The sequence below is a fragment of the Phyllostomus discolor genome, chromosome 13 (genome assembly GCF_004126475.2).
Source record: "Phyllostomus discolor isolate MPI-MPIP mPhyDis1 chromosome 13, mPhyDis1.pri.v3, whole genome shotgun sequence".
NCBI lineage: Eukaryota > Metazoa > Chordata > Mammalia > Chiroptera > Phyllostomidae > Phyllostomus > Phyllostomus discolor.
The window spans coordinates 11,630,611-11,633,909 of NC_040915.2; the positions used below are offsets into that span (position 1 = coordinate 11,630,611).

General features: G+C 39.0%; 1 protein-coding gene and 1 long non-coding RNA gene across 2 annotated transcripts; both read left to right on the forward strand.

The window, feature by feature from the left end:
- Positions 1 to 1,074: 1,074 nt before the first annotated feature.
- On the forward strand, positions 1,075 to 3,075 carry LOC118498025. Its single transcript, XR_004900545.1, has 2 exons — positions 1,075 to 1,710; positions 2,747 to 3,075. It is a non-coding gene; the product is annotated as an uncharacterized LOC118498025 (long non-coding RNA).
- Positions 1,739 to 2,430, forward strand: LOC114509853 (histone H3.3A-like). The gene has a single exon (XM_028528410.2). It carries the CDS (start codon positions 1,817 to 1,819, stop codon positions 2,192 to 2,194), a length of 378 nt encoding a protein of 125 aa, XP_028384211.1. The 5' UTR covers positions 1,739 to 1,816; the 3' UTR covers positions 2,195 to 2,430.
- Positions 3,076 to 3,299: the final 224 nt, after the last annotated feature.

A 3,299-nucleotide genomic window follows, 5' to 3' on the forward strand; every position in this document is an offset into this window, starting at 1 on the left:
CTACACAATTAAGGAATGGCAACAGTTTCCCCTCTGTGTGACCAAATATCTTCATATGAATTTGTAGGCTTGTTAAGTAGATACTGTTAGATGCTTTGGCCTTTAATGATTTCCAACTTAATTTTTTTTTTTTTTTTTAGTTTTTAGAGAGGGGGAAATATCAGTGTGCAAGAGAAGCATCAGTTGGCTACCTCTCACGTGCCCCAGGCAGGGACCTGACCCATAACCCAGGCATGTGCCCTGATTAGTAATTGAACCAGCGACCTTTTGACCTTTTGGGGCGCAGCCAGGGCACTCAAACCACTGAGCCATACCAGTCAGGGTGATTTGCAATTTTTAAGATAACAATGCATATAGAGAATTCTTTGTCTTTCTGTTGAGGGTGGGTGGGGATTATATATGTGTGTATGTGCTATTTCCCTGCTTTTAAGGACCTTTGTTCTAGGGAGCCTTCGATAGCTAGAGCAGTGATTTTTAGTTTTCCAGTAGTAACATGAAAGAATGATTAGCAGGGTGAGAATTAGCCATGCATGCCCTTGGGCGACCTGGGGAGAATAACTGCTTAATGTTTTCAGTGGTGCCTCTTTTGATGCTAGAGATACTCATAGAATACCCAGACAGATGCTAATCTTTTAGTTCAATTCCATAAATACTGTGTTCCATTTTTCTGTCTAGTACTGGGATGAAAAAGCTGAAAAGTTTTAGATGTAGTATGGTACTGAAATTTGCAGTCTATTTTAGAGGATAAAGAGATGTAGGAAAGTTAAGTAAGTAGATGATAGTATAAAAGCAGCTTTTCACAGGACTGAGGTAGAAATGAACAAAGTGAGCCTGAAATACCTTGTTATATCATAAAGAAAGAAACAGATTTTTTGTAATCAGTACTTTTTAAAAGATTTTTTTAGAGAAGGGAAGGGAGGGAGAAAGAGGGAGAGAAACGTCAGTGTGTGGTTCTCTCTCATGTGTCCCCTACTGGGGACCTGGCCTTCAACCCAGGCATGTGCTGACTGGGAATCGAACTGGCGACCCTTTGGTTTGCAGGCTGGCAACTCAATCCACTGAACCACACCAGCCAGGGGTCTTGTTTTGATAATAGTCATTCTAACAGGTGTGAGGTGGTGTCCCATTGTGGTTTTAATTTGCGTTTCTCTGATAATAGTCATTTTGAACATGTTTTCATGTACCTGTTGATCATGTGTGTCTTTGGCAAAATCTCTCTTCAGACCCTCTGCCCATTTTTGATTGGATTTATTGCTGTTTAATTGTATGAATTCTTTATATTCTGGATATTAACCCCTTATCAGAAACGTGATTTGTACGTTTTCTCCTACTGCACAGGTTGCCTTTTCATTTGGTTGATGGTTTCCTTTGCTGAGCTTTTTAGTTTGATGTAGTCCCATTTGTTTATTTTTGCTTTTGTTGCCTTTGCTTTTGTTGTCAAATCCAAAAAAATTATTGCCAAGACCAACTCATTCTAAAAACAAACCTTTCCCATATGAAGTGTACTGCAAGGTAACTAGGTACTTATTATGAGTAAATTTTTCACTGTGAAGATATTCCAACTAAAAGATGAAGACAGAAGTAAACTGGTATAATTTTAATGAAATTAAAGATCTGTATAATGATCAGTGGCTGCTAACACCACAACAGAACCAACCAGAATTGTGTACCTGTTGGTGGAAGTACATACCACCTGTTCTTGTCAAAAAAGTGAACTTGGGTTCGCAGCCGCCGTCGCTCTCTAATGCCAGCACCTCCTCCAGCTCGCGAGCTCCAGCCGAAGGAGAAGGGGGGTAAGTAAAGAGGTCCCTATACCATGGCTCGTACAAAGCAGACTGCCCGCAAATCAACCGGCGGTAAAGCACCGAGGAAGCAACTGGCTACCAAAGCCGCTCGCAAGAGTGCGCCCTCTACTGGAGGGGTGAAGAAACCTCATCGTTACAGGCCTGGTACTGTGGCACTTCGTGAAATTAGACATTATCAGAAGTCCACTGAACTTCTGATCCGCAAACTTCCCTTCCAGCGTCTGGTGCGAGAAATTGCTCAGGACTTAAAAACAGATGTGCGCTTCCAGAGTGCAGCTATTGGTGCTTTGCAGGAGACAAGTGAAGCCTATCTGGTTGGCCTTTTTGAAGACACCAACCTGTGTGCTCTCCATGCCAAACGTGTGACAATTATGCCAAAAGACATCTAGCTAGCACGCCGCATACGTGGAGAATGTGCTTAAGAATCCACTATGATGGGAAACATTTCATTCTTTAAAAAAAAGAATTCTCCTCCTGTTATTGGTAGTTCTGAACGTTAGATATTTTTTTTCCATGGGGTCAAAAAGGTACCTAAGTATATGATTGCAAGTGGAAAATAGGGGACAGAAATCAGGTATTGGCCGTTTTTCCATTTTCATTTGTGTGTGAATTTTTTTAATATAAATACGGGGACATAAAGCATTAATGGAAGTCAAGGTGTTTCAGTGAACAAGTTTCAAGCAGTTCAACTTCATAACAATATAAATAAACCTGTTAAATTTTTCTGGACAATGCCAGCATTTGAATTTTTTAAAAACAAGTAAATTTCTTATTGATGGCAACTAAATGGTGTTTGTAGCATTTTTATCATACAGTAGATTCCATCCATTCACTATACTTTTCTGAGTTGTCCTACATGCAAGTATGTTTTTAATGTTGTCTGTCTTCTGTGCTGTTCCTGTAAGTTTGCTATTAAAATACATTAAACTAAAAAAAATAAGTGAACTTGAATCAGATCAAACAGAAATGCAAGAACACACTAAATGACATCACAGGAATGCAGTCTGTGCAATGCACAATGGAGGAAATTACAGGCCCACTTTCTTCAACAAATATTTTGCAAACCAGGGGAAAAAGAGGCAGGGAAACCTATACTTTGAGTCTTAGGGAACTACGAACCAATATAGGATGTGGCCCTCATTTGGTTCCTCTTTCTTGAAAAAGTTATGAAACAATTTAGGGTCTCTGAACATTCAAGTGTTTCACATTAAGCAGTTAATATTTTTAGATGTGCTATTTTATAGAAAAACCCCTTTTAGAAGTACATAATGAAATGTTAAGAGTAAAATTATGATTTCTGGTATTTCCTTTAGAATAAGAAAAGGTGGGGAAATATAGTAAGTTACAAGAAATTGCTGAATTGAATATTAAAAAGTTGTGAGTGTAAACTATTTTTTTAATCCTCACCCAAGGAAATTTTTTCATTGCTTTTAGAGAGTGAGAGAAACATCATTTGGTTGCCTCATACACACCCCAACTGGGGATTGAATCCAC

Bases quoted from the DNA above. Each gene is read 5' to 3' on its own strand.
- LOC114509853 (XM_028528410.2), top strand. From the start codon at position 1,817: ATGGCTCGTACAAAGCAGACTGCCCGCAAATCAACCGGCGGTAAAGCA.